Here is a 17,812-nt window from a genome sequence, read left to right as displayed (position 1 = left end):
AATGGAGGACTGAGGTTGTATGGTTATGTTTTGCTAAATTTCTGCCTAAAAGGCACCATTCAGTTCTTTCTTAGGAGACAAAAGATGTATATAAATACAATAACTAGCCCATTGTCATTAAAACAGGCCAATGCATTTCTGTAAGATGGGTGAAGCAGAATATACAATCATGGTCAATACACATTTTAAACACATATACTACCCACATTATAATAATTAAGACTCCTCTGATTAACATACCGTGGCCTTTATGTAATGATTCAAAGAAGTAATGACGAGTAAAATGAGATTCTTCCTGGCTGTTAATGCTGGCAGGACCTGATGAAGAATGTGGCCCATGGGGTATCTCACTTGCAGGCTCCTTCTTGTTTGTAAATTGACTACTATTTAATGAATACATCTTAATATCTTTAATTTCAACTTGCAGCCTGTCACTTGTAGACTCATCTTCTCCTGGTACAAAATTCTGAATAGATATTTGTCCTAAATGACCTACAAGCAGTTCAGAGCTACCGGGCTTTCGAGGTATGGAGACAATTGGTGATTCAATGTTTACATTTAATATAAGCTTGATAGTATCAGCTTTGAGGGACTGTGATCCAAATGCATCGCCTTCGTTATCTTCTGCACTGGCAACATCTCTTGATCGTGGTATGGTATCAAACAAAGAAACCATTTCACTGTATTCAGCAGTTTTAGTTGCCAAGACTGTTGTAACTTTTGAAGCTGCACTTTTCAACATGCTGCGGAAATTCTCTTCCAGCTCATCCATGGACAAAGTCAGTTCTTTCAAAAATTTGGCTGAGTGGTTGTAGTGCAAGGAGGCCATTTTGAGGTTGAGAGAACATTCCTCTTTTGACTTTTCTGTGAAAGTGAAACTTAGAGCATCTGGAAGGCTATTTCCATCATCAAGCCTAAAGAATAAAGATTCAAAGAAATTCACATTGCCAGTGAGATTTTCATATCTCCCTGTGTTCCCTATGCTCACCACGTATTGGTTCTTTACATTGTCTTGGGTCAGATCCATAAGGTGAAGGAATCCAAGAGAGCCATGCACATCCAGCTTACTACACATGGAGACATTGACTTTGGTGCCACCAATACTGGCTGTCGCAATTTTTCTGCCGTATTTTTCTCCATTTGTCATGCCAACTGTCCTGAGGAGGAGTACATTTAACCAGTGAATATCAACTGCTACCTCTGTGTTCTGTGCGTAAGTAGACTGGAATGTTTCTTGCTCCCTCCAACCTCTCTCCAAGTCAGCTATTAAAGGCTGAGGGCTAGAATCTTCTTTCTCCTTGGGGAAGGATTTCTGGAGAAACCCAATCAGTTCAACAATAGTCTCTGGGTTAAGGATGATATCCAGGTTGTTCACCTGTACAGAGATCACCTGCAGACTGCTATCCAAGTTCATTGATGGGCATTCTGCACTCACAAACTGATACTCCAGTTTTATCAAGGACTCTTGATCTTTGCCATTGTTACCAGGTGAGATGTTGGAGGCGGTAGTGCATCTCCCTGTCAAACCAGCAGCATTAATGTGACATGCATCTTGTGGTCCAGAAACTGGGGACTGAGCCCTGCTGTCTCGAAGGCTTCCTGTTGGCACATCAAAGCTCAGGTTCTTATGAGAAGCCATCAGGAGATCAAAATCTGTTCCATATGTTTGCATAGTATCAACTAGTAACAGGCCATGGACAGTCAGGGACACCTCTGCATCATAAGGCCTTTTCACAAAATGGGCATTGGTGCCAAAAACCTTGAGCACAGAGATGTACCGCCCATTACTCTCAACACCCAACTGCATACAGTTTACTTTGAACTCAGCCAAAAGCAGCTGGGATTCAACAAGAACTTCCCGGGTGTGCTGCTCAAGCATGACAACACTCTGTGTTAGATTCATTACAGAATCGTGCAAACTGCCAAACTGGTCTACCTCTGCAAAAATCTTGTCCCTCCCTAAATGTAGGGCATCTGAAGACTTAGCTTCAGATGTACTCAGCTGTGTCAAACAGTTCTTCAGAGCCAGGATTTTGTCTTCATTGATGTGAATTTTCAAGTCTGGCAAGTTGCCAGACAAGACAGCTCCTGGGTATTTTGGGTCAGATGTGTATATCAGTCTGCGCTCCAGCTGCAGGTGAACGTTGAATTTTTCTACCACATGAGTTGGACCCACATCACTATCCTGAACATGTTTCCAGTTGTCTTTCACTCGGCCCACCATGATCTGAAGGTCCATAAAAGAAAGTGTGTATCTCTCATACATTTTTTTACTCATTAAGTGTGCCTGTAGCTGCTCTTCACTTATTTCTAGTCCAGTAAATTCAGACATTTTGATGCCACTATGCGTGTTGGATTCTGGTGGTGGAGTATTGGGAGGAGTTGCAAGAGGTGTTTTATATTCCTCATCACTCAATTCATTGTCTTCTGAAGAAATGGCACCTGCACTCCTCTTAGAGTCTTCTGTGAATTAAAAAAACAGTAAACAAACAAACGTAAGTATTCTCCCCACTCCTCAGATGTTTCCTATGATTATCTGATCATCCTGTCTGAAGTCCTACTTTTTTAACACAAAAAATGTCCTTGCCTCCTTCCACTGTCACTTCCTTTCTCATCAACAAGAAACCTACTATACTTCTACATTCACAAAGGTGTCAGTCACAACTGACAGTGGTATAGAAGGTATTAAAAGACACTATTGTCTCATTTTTAACCCACTTACTGCAAGATCTACTTTTGACCAACTTGTCAAAAAATGAACCCATTACTCTGCCCACACAATTCTTCTGATCCTCAAAACCAAATGAAATGTAAGTGCTACTTAACTACAGTATTTTTATTTTTATCATCAGAAGGTTTTGTCCAACTGGCTTTATTGCCTAATATTAACTTTCATTTTATTATCTTAAGGATTTTTTTCTATTTTACAAAGCAGGAACACCCCCAAAACTTTCCTGTACTTTTTTTTTACCCTTTTTTTCTAAAGCTCTCACTTTCTTAAAGAACATGGAAAGAAAAGCAAAGCTGCAATAATTCTAGACCATACCTTGAGAATTTGTGAGTAATATTCTTCCCAGATCTACAACAACTAACACGGGATCCGCAAATTTAAAATCATCAGGAAAGATCACCTGAGGGGCAGAGATATCAAGGCACACGGTCCAGCTTTTGCTGTTTTCCTGAAAGTTAAGAAGGAAGATATAATAGCACACAAGTAAACAAACCAAAAACAAAGCCATGTGAAACATCTAATAGCCACTTTTTCTCCTGATGAACTGACTGTCACAAACTCCAGCCACACTCAGGTTTGGTACCTTGTTAAACCACAGACTCCCATCACAGTCAAAAAAACATTTTCAGCAGGTGAAAACATGTCCTGCACCTCAAGCCTGGACTGACTGACAGCAAAAGGACTCCACAACACTTCCTGGAAAACTCTCTTCCTGCTCACAGAGAACATCACACAAACAACAAACCTCACTCTTTAGAGCTCCAAGTCCTAAACCAAAAGGCTGAAAGTCTACATAAACATTTTGGGGGCAAAAACTTACAATGAAGTCTCCAACTAATAAACGATCGATCGTTTGTCTGATCTCAGCTTTTGTCTGCATTTTCAGCTTGTTGTACTGTCTTCTGGCAGCTTCAGCCACTCTTGCCTCTAACTCAGACTGATAACCAAAACCTGCAAAAGAGAGAGAAAACTGACTAGGTATAACTCTGTTCACACTTTATTGAATCAGAAGAAAAAATGGAAGAAAAAAAGATAAAAATATTTATTTTAAATTTTAGCAGTAAAATACAGAACAGGAAAACACAACAGGTAAAAGTCACTATCTGTGCCTGTTCACCAGACTGCTGCACAGTGAAAAGGAAATATTCAAGCACAAAACAAATAATCCCACTTAAAAAATACTTCCCAATCCATTTTCTGGTCTTTATCTCACAGACCTTCAGCTTGAGTAATTAAATTTGAGTAAGACAGAACGGGTGCTAAGTATGGCCACAGAGGAAATTCTGACTAAACATTAAGATGCACATATGTAGACAGTGGTTTCTTGTTTGCTTGGTTGGCCTGTTTCTTTTAAACTTGAGTATTTATGGGATATTCTCACCTTGTGAGAAAAGGTGTCACACATACCTTTACACAAAGTAATTTGAATATTTTGGCTTTTACCATAATCAGCAAAAAAACAACTGGTATTTCAAGAATATTTTCACGTTCCTGATGTTACCTACTGTCACCTCTCATCTCCTCAGAAACTGAATAACCAAAACTGCAATGTGGTCACTTTATAGTGCTACATGCTTAGGTACCAGAACCCTAAATCTTACTGCACTTAGAAATTTAAATAACCAGTGTGTTCAAATCTAAAAATCAAGGTACCTCAAGAAGCTTTTACAAAGGGCAGCCTTAATCTCATCAACAAAAAAATACAACAGGAATTAGAATACTATTTCCTCTGTACCATTACCATAGAAATATTCTTTTAATTGCCCTCTCAAAAAGACTCCATCAATTTCCAGAACAGATTACAGGAACTCTGCCATGTCTCTAAATCCTCTACTTATTTGTGCTTTTAATTTAGGGGATATGCACATCCACCACTGGGCATAACAGTAACTTGCAATTTTAGAGCAGAAGTTGCAGGAGTCTGCTAAGCAAAATCCCTGATTCAATTAAACAAATAACAAAACAAACAAAGGAACAAAACCCTCCAGACAAGATGTGGAGTATTACAAAATCTGAACTTAAAGTAAAGATTCTTTCATTAGTGCTTTATATTCCTAAGAATGAAAATAAAAATTAAAGACAAGAAAAGATGTAGTTCCACCAACAAAACCCAACCACACCAAAAAAACACATTAAAGGTTAACCTGAGGCATGAACCCTTCCCTTGTAGAAGAAGTCAGCTACTTTCTTAATGGCTTGTGGATTGTAAATAATATTTAGAGGTCTGGTACTGACTTCCAGGCGCCTCTCAAAAGTGCTGTGAATTGGATTTCTTTCATAAAGCATCTCAAATACTGGGGCATCAGGATCTGCAACTGAATAAAAAACAACTTACAAAAAGCAGCTGCAAAAAATCCTGAAACAAACAAATAAGACAAAAGAAAAAACAACTCCCAAAGAATTTAATAACTGATTTTTAACTCGTACTACTGGGAAATGTCTAAGAATTCTTCAGTAACAAAAAAGGAAGTAATATGATCAACTTTTACAATCAATGAAATTCAACAAGTTTATAGACACAAAAACATTGGTATAATTGGGGTTCTAATGTTGAACTCTTATCAATTTCTTTTTAAACCAAAACAAAGACTAAGTGCAAAACCTATTGTCTTCAAATTTCTTCCTTTCTTTAAAGTCAACCCGCATACAGCCTTACATCTTGAAAAACGTTCTATGATTTTATCTTTAACATCTGCAAAAAGCATTTGCATTAATTCAAACTCCAGGCACTTAGTTTCGAAATTTCTGGTTTGTAGGAATTATCACATCAAATATAAAATGAAATCTTTACCAGTGTTCTGATTAGTCCTTTCAGAGGACAAATTCTGGAGTCCAAAGGAAGACATGCAGCCAACCTCTTTTTGCTAATAAGAATTTAAAAGAAAAAAGATTGTTTAGATAAAATCAATCAAGCCATCTGATACAAGCATAAAAGTCTTTTGTGTTGAACTATATGTACAGCCTGAGATTATTATATGCATTTTTTTCCCTGACAAGGTCAAACAAAAGAAGGCAGCATGACTAAGTAGCAAACACTCTCCACTCCTGCAGGCTGAACTCTGGAGTGCAAACTGCAGTCAGTACAAAGCACAAAACACATGGGAAATCCTCATGGCTTTAGATTCAAACTTTGTTCACTCAGAAGAGAACTTTGAAATCTTTTCTAGAATTTATTTCTGCATTTAGTGTACCAGTATACAGGTGAAACAGAACCATTACTTGGGCCACAGAGCTGCATGGAAAAGAACAATCACTGATTAAGCACCAACGCTGATTGTTCCAAAAATCAGATGTTGTTCAACAAATTACCTTCTTCTCTACACATATAACTGAAAGGTTGAAGTCACAAGCATACAGAGTAAAAAATGAAGAATTCTACAAATGATATTTGGAAAGAGAAGGAAAAAATATTCAACAAGCAGAAACTTTTCCTCAAGACTTTTGTTCTCCCTTTCTGGGATAAGAAATGTTTTGAGTTTTGGAGTATGACTATTTTCTTACACAATTATGCATCCCACATAGTAACTTATAGGGTTTTGTTCACCTACAGGATTTGGGAAAACAAGAACAGGAAATATGGTCCCTTCTGTTGCCAAATCTCTCAGGAAAAGACCACCAAGCTGAACTTTGAGAAGGGAAGACTTTCTGCGAGGAAGGGATTCCGCCAAGATCTTTACACCTGGAATATAAATACATAAAATTCTTTTGCTTCTTTTAGTACAGCATACATTTTATTTAAATTTTACAAATAAAAAATACTGTCCAACAAACAAATCTTTCTGAAGTCTTTATATATATTTACTAAAGAATCTAACATGGAAATTTGTTATACAGTACAATGATTGTAAGGCAGCTCTCATCTTTTTTTAAGAAAGAACAGAAATTGGGCTAAATACCTGAAAACTCCAGCTGCATAAAAGCAGTCTCTTCAGCATGCAATAGCTTTTTCTTCCTATGCAACAGAGTGAAAGACCCACCCTGCAGCTGTAGATTAAATTTAGCAAAAACATGATCTCTCTTGGTAAAGGTATTCATGCTGGAAGCATCTGCAGCAGGATCAAAAAATTCATCCGTACCTAATAAAAAACAAAACCAACACATTAAGTAAATGAAGTTTCTGGAGCGCTACTGAAGAACAAGAAAGTTCCTATGAATATGAAAATAAAGATTTCTCCAGCTCTCAGGGGGGAAAAATAGAAACAAAAAGTAGAGCAGATAATACCTTTTTCCTTAAAAAGCCTGTATAGAATTCTTCTATTCCAATCAAGGTAACATAATCCTGAATTTACAAAGATCCCAACAACCCAGTACTGTTCCTGCTACACCCAGTCACATGACCCCACACATGGACAGAAGACATCCCAAAGCTCTTTGCCATAAATGACAGTAACAGTGGAAGCAAATATATTCCCTGTATGGCTTTGGAAATAAGCAGGTATCCAGGTACCCACATACTGCCCAGGTTGTTCAGCTTTAGGCAGGCTCTGCTGCCTGGGTACATCAGCTGGCAGAGAATCCTTTAACAGTAAAGGCCCAGAGTTCTTTCAGCCCACCTGGACCAGGTATCAAACCATGGGAGCAAACCCTGTGTTTCCATACCCAGTATGTCTTCTGGATTCCACTGCTCCTTCGGGTCTGGCAGCAGCCCTTCAAAAGGTTCACCTTCGTACGTCTGCTGAGCATATCCATACCAACCTCCCCAGCCAGGAAACCATGACTGCAGGTACTGCAGCATCCCAGAGCTGCTGCCATTGGTGGGTTCTGCTGGAGGGGAACCTCCAATGGAATCAGGCAAGGGCTCTTTAATATTCTGTTTGAACATTCAAGACAGGGACGTTACTGCTGCTGAGTGAACGAGTACCACCAGTGTACAAAAACCACCACAGTAAAACCACAATTTCATCTCCTATTTACTCAGCAGTCCAGCAGTGATATCCCCAATCAATATTCAGCCCAGAGGAGAGCAGCAGCAAAGAAGTAACAAACACATCATCACTGCTGCATAATCATATGAATACATAAATACACATGTGATTATGCACATATGAAGCCATATGTCACTGTTTAAATCTTAAGTCTAGAAACACTAAACCAACGAAGTCATTTGACACCATAAAGCACAGCTCTACATTTCACCAACTGTATTTGCAAGAGACAATGTTGTATTGTTATGGAGATTAGTCCATATTTAATGAAGTGTGTTTCCCAAGCTATTTCCATGAGGCTCACTTCTGCCACATGTTTATTTTGGGAAAATATTCATTACAGGCCTTCATTTTTATTCTCTGTTTTTAAGATGGAGAGTACCTGACCTAGGAATTCTGGCAAGAATCCTGCTGGGGAAGATCATCATATGGAGAGACAAAAGATTTTACTGTGCAAATGATACAACAGTAAGAACTGCAGGAACTGAGCATTTCTGCAATTTTAGCATTAACGCCACACTTTTAAATCAATTAAAATACCTGCCAAGGCTCTCCAGCAGAAGAATACATCAGATAATCACTTAAATATTCCAAATATTACCCTGTACAGAGAATGTTCTCACCTCAGCTAAGTCGTGAAATTTATTATGAACTATCTCATACAGAACCTTCAACTCTTCATAAGTCTGCTCCTCCTCGATACGATGCATTTCTGCCTGGAAAGACAAAAAAGGTAAAGTACCTGCACTAAAGGAATACAGAATCTTGTTCACAAGCATGTCAAGTATCTCTGCACTGAGTAGAGACTTGTAGAAAAAAGTAAGATGGTCTTAATGATCTATCCAAGTGCCTCAGCACAAAAAAATTAATGAAAGTCAGAAAGTCATGTAAGCAATTGTAACATTGGCATTCCCCTGCATTAGAAATAAAGCTTATTTGCATTGTAAAAGACACTATTCTAGCACTGCAAAAAAATCACAACCGTATCTTCCTATTACAAATAAGCAAGACTTGCAGCACAAAAATTAAACCAGGGAAAATAACTGATTTAACAGAATGCCTTGCTTAGCCAGAAGCAAAAAAAGCTTGTCTTGAGTAAAGAAGGTGGAGGAAATGAAGTGGGGAAATTAGGACAATGTAGTATTTATAGCCAGTTACTCAGACATGTATTCTTTGTATTGATTAACAAGCTGTTTGAGGGAACTGATGATTCACCCGAGTCTAAAAAATATATCATGAAACAACAAAGCAAAAGACATTTTTCTAGTCCTCTGCCATTACCCTTGTTACATTCCCCAGCTCTGCTGAACACAATGCAAGCTCTATGAGACCTGGCTTTGTCAGGTACTATAAAATTTTCCTGCACATTGACCTACTCCTACATTTTATATCCAAATAACAAAAGTAAAGATTACATACAACTTAAAAGTAGCAATAGAATTGCACCTTTAATTAATACAGGTACATGGTGCATGGTACCCTAAACTGATTTGAAGAAGAAGTCCCAATATACCTAAAGATGAAAAGCAGCTAATTACAGTTCATAGGTTCTTTCTTTCTGAAGTAGGTCATAGGTTCATTATTAGGGGCACTAAATCCTTCATCCTCAAATAAACTTGGAAAAACAAAACAAATTAAAAAACCCCAACATAACCCTGCCAAAACCCATAAACACACTGTCAAGTAGCCACTGTTTTTCCCAATTATCTACCTAAGCATGAGGGCAGACATTTCTGGTATTTAAATACCTTTTGGATTTACAGAGAACATGAGTTAAGAAAGCATGTTACCAACTGTCACAGGCATTCTGTAGCTGTTAATGCTATTTTTGATGAACACTCGTTACAGCTCAAAAAACAGACAGCTTTTTGCAGTGCAGAACAAAAACACATGAACCCTACAGCTCACACACCTCCCACAAGCCCAGGTCTCATCATTAAAATCTCAGCTGTGGTCAGCAGACAGTCAGTTCAGTGAAAACAGCCTGCAGTGAAACTAAAGATGTTTCTTAACTTGTCTAGGTTTTAAACACGAAAAGATGAAACAAACCAATTGTAAGATGATTAACTTTCACTGTAGAAGAAACTCAAGTCTAAATACCTGGTCTGCAGCAGACAGTGGCTCCCCCTTCAGCTTGCTGTAGTACAGGTCTGTGTAGGACACGGCATCCCGGGCCCGATGCAGCGCGAACGCCCAGGTGGAACGCTGCCTCTGCTCCCTGATCTCCGAAAGATTTGCATTCAGGGCAAAGATCCACCATCCCCGGCAGCTGAAAGAATTTTCAATTCCTGTATCACCAGTATTTCATTAAAAAAAACCTAAGGCAAATGCACGTCCAGCTGGTGAAAGGTCCAGGACACTCAGTGAAAAGCAATGGCCAGCGGCCAGGAAAAGCAGCAGCACTGGAGCCAGCACAGCTGGGCTGGTCCTGCAGACTGTGTAGGACAGTGCTCCCCAAGGTCCCACCACCCCACTGGGATTTAGTCCAGCTGCCACATATCAGACATGGACAACAAAATTCAGAGTTACAGAGACTGGATTGAAAGACTTAGGTAAGGATAATTTTACATTTGAATTGTAACTGAATATTTGAAACTGATTTCTGAGACAGGGGAACAAAACATGAAAACTGAATCTGTAACATATGATTTCTCTATTTCTCTCATTCTAGTTTTTCTAATAGAGCTGCCAAAACCACGTATGGAGATGTACTTACTTCTCTGTTACTGTAACTTTTGGTCTCCACTTCCTGAACTTAAGCTGTCGCTCCTTCCTAGCCAGTTCCTTTAAAAATCCCATGATCTGCTGATACTGCATCTTTTAATGAAACAACACACAGATCAGTGAGGTGATACTGGAGTGTTTTCCCAGGAAAAGAGGAGAGGAAAAAACCCAGCCAAAAACCCAACCACTGGTTTGGTTTACTGGCGTCAAAGGCCTGCACATGGTGCAGAATTAAGATTATTGCTAATCACAGCTCACAATTTTGTTCCCCAGTGTGACATATCTTCACCCAGCCACTAGTAGCTCATGTATGACATTCCATTTACGGCTTTATTTACAAATACACAAAATTAAATCTTCCATGTCAGGTTATCAACATAACATCAGCTGCTATTGTACAAACCAAGCCCCCCACCCCTGCACATGCACCTTTCCTATTACTACAACAAACAAACAACAATTAAATCTTTTTGCAGTAATCTGTTTCAGTAAAAATAAATAAGCAATTTTGAACACTTGACTTTAGGACAACTTATTCCACGTATCTCTTTGAGCTGTCTCTCAAACAAAATCTTTCAGAGAGTATTAATTTTATGCTACAATAACAGCATTTAAGCTGTCACAAACACTGGCACAGTTTTATGATAGCTGTTCAGTTAGTGGCAGGTAAATGGTTGGTATTTACCTGGGAAAGCTTCAGGGGTATGGTCTCAAGCTGAATGTCACATTCCAGCCGTGGAGTATGCCGGGATCTTAAAGGCTCCTTAGAACAATTTCTCTTGAGAAGAGCAGAAGTGCAGACAGGCTCCATAATGTAATTATGATCACGACTTTCCATACTTCTATCCATTGCTTCCTGGGGGTTACAAGCAAATTACTCTCTAAGAAGTGAGCGTACAGTAGTCATTAGGATGAACTGCTTTCATGCAGAATGTACACTAGAATGTACTTTATTAGCAAGCCAGTCCATTGGAAAAAACTTCTTGAACATGTTCTCTCTTCAAAAGTAAAACAAGCTATTTCACAGCACAGCCTTTGTGGGTTGCACATGTATCCTATCAGTAAAGCATGAAAACATAGACTTCAGCTGCTCTTAAAAGTCCAGATCCAATAAATTCTACATCAATCAAGTCTGTAGTACAGAAAGGAGACTAACAACGACCCCTTTGTCAGATGCAAAACCTCTCTCATGTACCTGGAGCTGACCAGGAGGCAGGTCACCCAGTAAAGTGCAACTGGTATCCCAATAAACACTGAAATCAGCAACATCCATCCGTTTTTTCCGCATCAGCTTCTCCACCTGGAGTAGAAGAAGTGGAGTAAAGATCACACACCATATGCCATGCAGTTTTTAGTTCTACATACCCAAGAAAAAACATTAAATGCTCAGAGTCAATTTAACACAACAACCAGAAGGTTTTTAAAATGCTGTACCGTTTTTTGAATATTTGCTAGCACCCATAAAGTGCAGCATCCCATCTGAGCTGCTCCTGTACACACAAGCTGCACTTACTGGTTCAAACACTGCATTTTGCATTGAGACATTTTTGATGCAGATGCCAAATGCAAACGGCTGTGAAGGATTTGTGACACCATCTTCAAACCTCAAATGCACATCCTGGATTTTTAACTGGACAGAAAAAAAAAAACATTACTAGAGATGTACTATTTACATCAAGGAGACAGCAGTACTTTTCATTAATGCTGGAACAATTTAATATTAAATATCTAATTTCTGCAATTTTCCAACAAGTTTCTATTAGATATTTAAACTAATAGAAACCCTATCCCTCATTTCTGTTTTTGTACTTGCTGGTTTCTACCTTCTCCCCAGATACCAGCAGTCCCTACCCTTCTCCCCAAAAATGAGCCACTTTCACAACACACTGTACTTTTTTTTTTTTTTGCTATCAATTATTATCCATTTTAAAGGGAAATGTGCAACTGCCAACCACTCAAGAGCAAAAACTTACTTCAATGTTTTCTACAATTCTCGTGACTACAGATGCAGTAACTGAGTACCAGTAAGACTCCCCTTTCTGTTGTTGATCTTTCTGAAAGAGGAAATGTGGATAAGCATCACTAACCACTGTAACAGCTGGTGAGGAGACAATATACTTTGTTACATTGAAATCACTGTTAACAGGGAGAAAGAAAAACTAAGCAAGTTAACTGAAGATATTTTTGTGTATCTCTGACGTATGTGAGACATACACATAATGGTGAGGGCTGGTAGGACAGAAACTGCACTATGTCAGCATGTACAAATTAAATTCTAACTCCATTTCCTGTACACTTGGTCCCACTCTTGTTAGGAGACTTAAATACTATCTATCCACCACAGAGGTTTCTTCACCATGGATCACAAGCATGACTCACCTTCCATTTTTCTTCAAGTGCCAGCAGAAGGGCTTTCTTGTGCTCTCTTTCTTGCAACTTTTCTCTTTCCTCATCGAACTCTTCTCTTTTTTCTGGTGCACCAATTAAGTGCAGTTTTGAGACAGATATCACCCATGGATCCACATGTGGACGATAAAAAGGGATCTGTAGTGTTATTTTGCCAATGAAACCTGAATAAACAAAACAGACACAGATCAGATTCCTGTGAAAACTTACTTTACCACCCTTGAAAATCCTCACAGAAAACGTGGTGTAAGAAACAACCAACCTAAGAATCAGGCTACCTGATTCGTTCTAGCCTCTGACTCACAGGTCCTCTAAAAAATGCAATACTTCCTGTTTAGAAAATATCTGTCCTGCACACACAAGCAAAGTACAAACCTGCCTTTACTTCAAATGGTAATTCCAGCTCCTTTAAGGCATCTTTTTTTAGTGGTAAGTTTTCCAATTCAACAGCACCTATACAAAGCAAAAGAAAAAGACAAGTTTGCTAAACAAAACTATCTTAAAGAAAGCCAACTTGAAAACTGCAAGCCTAAAACGACTGGCATTGTTTTGGGTTTTTTTTAATTAAATGGGATTTAAGGAGAACAGCCAACCTACCACTTCAGGTTGTGTGACAATCACAATGATTACTTAACAGACTTGCTAATTTTCCAATGTCATGTGCTCAAATTACTTCATGAGGTCACCCAGAAGCAATCTTCTGTGGGGTTTTAGATCTGAACTATGTTGTATAGCCACAGACAAAACCTCTCCTTATTGTCTTTTTAAAAGATTTACTAGTGTGAAAAGAACACACAGAAAAGCCTTGGAGTATTACAAACCATTCTCACCTGAAGCAGCAAATAGCAGCAAAGGGTGAACAGAAAGCATTGATTTGAGGGCTCTGCACAAAGTACAAAACTCATGGATGCAGCAAGACACAAACAAGATTACAGGAGAGTAACTACGAGTACTAAAGGGAAAGAGGCTTCAGGACTGCCTGCCACAGTCCCTTGACAGGAAAGTCACTGAACAGTACCATAAATGTATGGCACATAAATCATAAACAGTAAGACATAAATTCAACAGGCTAAGACAGCTAAGCAAACTTTTGAAAATTTTATGTAAATTAGTTTAAGAGTATTGATAAAGAGCAACAAAGAACATAAGATCATTTACTGATCACTGTAAAGTTCTGGCACCAAACTCTGTGTTTGAATGGCTTATATAGACATTACACACAATATTAAGTAATTATTTCTATTCCATCTTCCAGTTATTACAAAAAAAAAAAACACTTTTCTAAATCGCAACATGAAAACAGTACAGAAAATACCACAAAGCCTCCCTCACCCTTTAGAAGTGCCACTGAAAGTTGGTCTGTGTTCAGGTTATTGACATATTTGCCCAAGTAGGTGTTGAGGACCCAGGCTACCAATCCTTCCAACATGACTGTCCTAGAAGAGGAAAACTAATACTTTTCTGTCATTTTCTGGATTTCTCTTCCATAATTAGTCTCAGTCTGAAAGAAAAAAACCAAGAAAATTATTGTCTGAAATACACAGTCTCTGCAGAGCTGACATCACTGTCACTTCAATTCTTACTGTGATCTCTCTGAAGAGAAGTAAAAGCACTAAGGTTGATTTTTACCTAAAAGAAGCTTTATCCCGTGCCTTTTAAGTGTCAAATCAGCCCCACAGAGATCTGGTGATCACACACCACTCCCATTTGCACACAAAGTTCATCATCCCATCCTTTTTCTAACCAAAACATAACATTTTGTTGCAATAATCAGCAAGGTGAATCTACACTCCTCCTCCAGGAAAGGAAATAAAAAACAAAATTCCAAGTTGATCTGAAGTTTGCACTGGCCTCTTTGACCTCTGCTGCCAATATTTTCACCATGCTGGGTTTGGTAGCCTGGTCTAAAGTAACAGCCTGAAGCCTACTGCATTTTTGTAGAATTCTTACACGACATCTGTGAAGCAACTCGCCCTACTCAAACCCCTTTTTGGGAGAGAGTGTGTGTGGGAAGTAATCAGATACAAGCCCCCAAAAATAGCTCATCAACAGTTACTGCAATAGGTTTTCAAAGTGGCAGCAGAGATTACTGCACTGAAGAGGGAAAAAGCTACATTGGAGAAGCACCACTGGTCTCACTATTGAACACTTCCCTTCACTCTTCTCCAGCCACTTCTGTCTCAACTTCTGTGGTAATCAGGGCATTAAAATCCCAAAGTCCCTGTTCAACTTTTTAACCACTGAATTGCAAAACTACTCATAGCTCCTGCAAGGGCAGGGTGAAACCTGGTACAGTAAGGAAAAAAGCATGCAGGCCATTTCTTGAGGTTAGAATGGAACAAAGGTATCTATTCTGTGTTTTAAAAAGTTCTCCCAATCCCATATACCTGCCTAAACCACTGAATTCTACAAAGCAGAAAAGCAAGATACATCCTTTATTTACAGCTGACAATAGAAGGAAATGACAGCTTCAAGAGCCACATTTTAAATTTGACATTAAGATTTAGAGTTTTCTCATTATGAGGTTTGCTTGATTTTAGGCAGCTCTATTTAAACTTTTATTTCTTTTTTAAAAAGGCAGTGAAAATATTTAATAGTTAAATTAAATAACCAGAATCAAGCAAGCAATGTAAGGCTCTTCCAAAGGCAGGAAGTGAAACTGTGCTGTCCTCTAGAATGAAAGAGAAAACAGCAGAGGCAAGTTCGATTCAATTCATTCACATGACTTCACATAAAATGTGTTCTTTCAAGTTTTGCCTTGAAAAATTTCTCAATAATTTTCAAAAACAATACATTACTCCACATAATAAAGACTAAGCACTTGTGCTCTTGGGCCACCAACTGATATTATAGGTTTTTGTTCTAATAAAAGTGACAAAAAACTCAAGATCAAACAAAAGCATATACAGTCATCTTTGTTACACTATCACAAAAAAAAAAAATAAAGGAATCTACAGGTGTTTGGAATCAAAGCAAAGGAAAGACCTTGAAAAAAACATTTCAGCACAGCAGAGATCAGCATCTCAGTGACTGAAACCCTCTGGTGCATGAACCATGCCTGAAATCACCCTAAGAACTGTAAATGAAGTACATGACATCTTTAACCTAAACTCGTGGGATATAACTAACCTTCCAAATCCTTCAATTATTTTAAGGCTTTTATATTTTTAACTCTCTAGCGCACTGCTGTGCCCTGGGACCAAAAACAAGGCATTTATTTTCTATGACAGTGTTTCAATTTCCTTAACACACACAGTACAAGAACTGCCAGGGTGAGATCCAAAGCCCAAACCAGGCCCTGTCTCAAAGCACAAAAAGGATGCAGTTTTCCACGGGGGGAGGCAGAGCAGGCCCCGGAGCGGCGGGGCCAGGGCAGGTGCCGGGACAGCGCTCGGAGGAGCGGGGGGCTCTCGCAGCGCCCCAAAACCGGGCGGGAAGGATCCAGGCTCGGCCGGGACAGCGCCGGGGACACGGGGCACCGGCAGCAGAGACCTGCGGGCTCGCACCGCGTGCCGGGGAGAAGCGAAAGGTCACCTTGCCCGGCGGAGCGGGAGGGACCCCGCGGGAGTCCCGGGGAGCCCCGGGGAGTGCGAGGCGGCGAACGGCCCCGCCGGGCGGGAGGCCCCGAGGGACCCCCAGGCCCCACCGCCAGGCAGAGACCCCCGCGGCCGGCACGGCGCCGCGCTCCGCGCCCCGCGGTAGGCGCGGGGACCGGGACCCACCGCGGCCGCCCCTCGCCCACCCACCCCGGGGCGGGGCGCCGCGAGGGGCGTGCGGCAGGGAGGGGCCCCTCAGGCCGGACCCGCGGAGCGGGAAGGGCGGCTGACGCAGGAGGGAAAGGCAGCGGGGCCGGGGGTGCCCCCCCGCCCTGTGCCGCCTTGGGGCCACCTCGGGAGCCCACCGGGACCGGGACCCCCGGACTCACCTGCTCTGCGAGCGGGGGGCGGCGGGCGCGCGCCGGGCGGTCGCGGGGGCGCGCCCGAGTGCGGGAGCGCCGAGCGATCGATGGGACGGCGGCACCGCCCCCTGCGGGCGGGGCCCGGTAACGCCCCTGGGGCGGGCCCGAACCGCGGGCACCGCGCCGCCCTCACGGAAATGGGTTTAAACCGGGCGGGTTTGGAGCCGGAACTCGGGGGGCCGTCCTGGAAAGGGGTACAGAGCGGGTGGGTTTGGGGTCGGAAGGCACGGTTCCCTCACAGAAATGGGCTCAGAGCGGGCGGCTTTGGGGTCGGAAGGCACGGTTCCCTCACGGAAATGGATTCAGAGCGGGCGGCTTTGGGGTCGGAAGGCACGGTTCCCTCACGGAAATGGATTCAGAGCGGGCGGCTTTGGGGTCGGAAGGCACGGGGCCCTCACAGAAATGGGCTCAGAGCGGGCGGCTTTGGGGTCGGAAGGCACGGGGCCCTCACAGAAGTGGATTCAGAGCGGGCGGCTTTGGGGTCGGAAGGCACGGGGCCCTCACAGAAATGGGCTCAGAGCGGGCGGCTTTGGGGTCGGAAGGCACGCTTTCCTCACAGAAATGGACTCAGAGCGGCCCCGCGGGGCCCTGACCCAGCCAGGCTGAAGGGAAGCAGCGGCCCCTCAGCACCGAGCTCACGGAGCGCTCCTCGCGAGCGGCGGGAGGTAACCTGTGCTGTGAGGGAGCCACACTGGGAATCCCAGTTTTGTTTAATAAAGAGGTCAGGAAACTTGAGAATACACGTGTTTATAAAAGGGTATGTTTCTCTTTTGGGTGTGGTTTTTTGGTTTTGTTAGTTTTTCCGGTGTTTTTGCTTTTTTTTGGGGGGGGGGAGGTTTGTTTGGGTTTTTTTTGTTGTTTTTTTTTTTTTTTTTGTGTCTTTTGGAATTTTTTTTGTTTTTTGTTTGTTTGTGTTTTTGTCTTTTTATAAGTAAATGCAAGTTCATTTTCCCCCCTTCAACATAAAACTTGGATTTTCCCTCTGTGACAGCTCCTTAATCTGAAAACTCAGCAAATTACCTACTATAACAGAATCCTCCTTTGTAATGGTTTTAAACTACAAAAATC

At 41.1% G+C, this 17,812-nt stretch overlaps 1 protein-coding gene across 3 annotated transcripts in view; it reads right to left on the bottom strand.

Moving 5' to 3' along the window:
* Nucleotides 1-16,804, bottom strand: part of VPS13D (vacuolar protein sorting 13 homolog D) — a 96,580-nt gene extending 79,776 nt beyond the window's left edge. For all 3 annotated transcript variants that reach the window (XR_009933917.1, XM_062507744.1, XM_062507745.1), the window contains exons 1-19: nucleotides 16,712-16,804; nucleotides 14,119-14,287; nucleotides 13,162-13,239; nucleotides 12,760-12,950; nucleotides 12,354-12,434; nucleotides 11,894-12,010; nucleotides 11,576-11,680; nucleotides 11,066-11,236; nucleotides 10,373-10,473; nucleotides 9,757-9,925; nucleotides 8,280-8,372; nucleotides 7,331-7,541; nucleotides 6,628-6,807; nucleotides 6,280-6,410; nucleotides 5,523-5,595; nucleotides 4,876-5,046; nucleotides 3,552-3,682; nucleotides 3,047-3,179; nucleotides 241-2,463 (exon numbers count right to left, since the gene is read on the bottom strand). Coding sequence is in view for 2 of the 3 variants with exons in the window: in XM_062507744.1 (XP_062363728.1) it covers nucleotides 241-2,463; nucleotides 3,047-3,179; nucleotides 3,552-3,682; nucleotides 4,876-5,046; nucleotides 5,523-5,595; nucleotides 6,280-6,410; nucleotides 6,628-6,807; nucleotides 7,331-7,541; nucleotides 8,280-8,372; nucleotides 9,757-9,925; nucleotides 10,373-10,473; nucleotides 11,066-11,236; nucleotides 11,576-11,680; nucleotides 11,894-12,010; nucleotides 12,354-12,434; nucleotides 12,760-12,950; nucleotides 13,162-13,239; nucleotides 14,119-14,215 (4,456 nt within the window). In the remaining variant the exon portion in view is untranslated. The remainder of the gene's footprint in view (nucleotides 1-240; nucleotides 2,464-3,046; nucleotides 3,180-3,551; nucleotides 3,683-4,875; nucleotides 5,047-5,522; nucleotides 5,596-6,279; nucleotides 6,411-6,627; nucleotides 6,808-7,330; nucleotides 7,542-8,279; nucleotides 8,373-9,756; nucleotides 9,926-10,372; nucleotides 10,474-11,065; nucleotides 11,237-11,575; nucleotides 11,681-11,893; nucleotides 12,011-12,353; nucleotides 12,435-12,759; nucleotides 12,951-13,161; nucleotides 13,240-14,118; nucleotides 14,288-16,711) is intronic.
* Between the last annotated feature and the right edge of the window lie 1,008 nt (nucleotides 16,805-17,812).

This window comes from Cinclus cinclus, chromosome 23, assembly GCF_963662255.1.
Source record: "Cinclus cinclus chromosome 23, bCinCin1.1, whole genome shotgun sequence".
Classification (NCBI taxonomy): domain Eukaryota; kingdom Metazoa; phylum Chordata; class Aves; order Passeriformes; family Cinclidae; genus Cinclus; species Cinclus cinclus.
This window is presented reverse-complemented; position numbering and strand designations above follow the sequence as displayed.